At 64.6% G+C, this 1,078-nt stretch overlaps 1 protein-coding gene across 1 annotated transcript; it reads right to left on the bottom strand.

Annotated features, from left to right (window-relative positions):
• Nucleotides 1-81: 81 nt before the first annotated feature.
• AURANDRAFT_69220 (hypothetical protein) lies at nucleotides 82-468 on the bottom strand (the record flags this gene model as incomplete). Its single annotated transcript, XM_009044978.1, has 1 exon — nucleotides 82-468. A coding segment is annotated over one exon (387 nt), but the record flags the coding sequence as incomplete, so codon positions are not given.
• Nucleotides 469-1,078: the final 610 nt, after the last annotated feature.

Genomic DNA, 1,078 nt, shown 5'->3' with positions numbered 1-1,078 from the left:
TTTTTGGACGAGCGATCATCTCTCGGAACGGTCTCGAAGCGTGGATGCTTTTTCCGGAACGCGCGCGCGCGGAACACTCACGTTGAAGCGACGTTGAATCACCCTTGTCCTGCCCGGCGCCGCGCGGCGCGCGAGCTCGCAGAACGCGGCGGAGCCCTCGACGCCCCAGGCGTCGCAGCCGCGCGCGAGGAACGTGACGAGGTCGCGGCCGCCCGCGCAGCCGAGGTCCACGACCGTGAGCTTCGCGCCGGGCTGGGCGCGCTCCAGCGGGACCAATAGAGCGTCGATGTTTTGCGAGACGTCGTGGTCTTTGTTGCCGGCGTCGAAGGCCGCCGCGATGGCGTCGTAGTCGGCGATCGTGGCGGCGGATTTTTGGAACGCTGCCATCGCACTCATGTCGAGTCGTCGAGCGCTGCGCGGACGCTGCAGCGCCGATGCGGAGGCGACGAGCGCGAGCGCGATCAGCATCGCATGCTTGCGGCAAATAAACTTCATCGCCGACATTTTCTTTTTAGTTGCACCGTCACGATGGCTTGACGTCTTGACACTGCCAAGCAGCCGCCGCTCGATCATTTGTCCGTCACTACGGAGAGCTCCAAATCTGGACCTCGTCTTCGGCGGCCGGCGGCGTCCCGACGGCGAGCTTGCCGCCCGAGTCGCAGCAAGCTGCTTGGCACGAGCCTCGGAGGGGTTATGACGCAGCGTCGGACGCAAAGAGCGCGTCAAATTTCGTCGCGAAACGCGCGAGAGGGCGGAGAATTCGATGGTCGGGATGTGGGTGACCGCCGGGGCCAAGAGCGCGTCGGCATGGGGTCCGTTATTCAGGGGACCCATACAAACTACGTTCGGGATCTTCCCGCGAGGGCATATGCGAGCCTCACCTGAATTTAGATGCCCATCTTCGGCCCGAACTGCACCTCGGAAGTGCGGGCGCGGAGTGCGGTGCGGGGCTGCCCCATGAGCGAATCCGGCATGCGCCAGCCCAAAGCGCGGCTTCGACAGCCTTCGGTCATGGTTTGATCGAATGGGAAGCGCTCGATGCGGTGGGCGAGTCGATGACGACCCGCGGACTGCGAAA

The sequence above is a fragment of the Aureococcus anophagefferens genome, assembly GCF_000186865.1.
Source record: "Aureococcus anophagefferens unplaced genomic scaffold AURANscaffold_1149, whole genome shotgun sequence".
Taxonomy (NCBI): Eukaryota; class Pelagophyceae; order Pelagomonadales; family Pelagomonadaceae; genus Aureococcus; species Aureococcus anophagefferens.
This window is presented reverse-complemented; position numbering and strand designations above follow the sequence as displayed.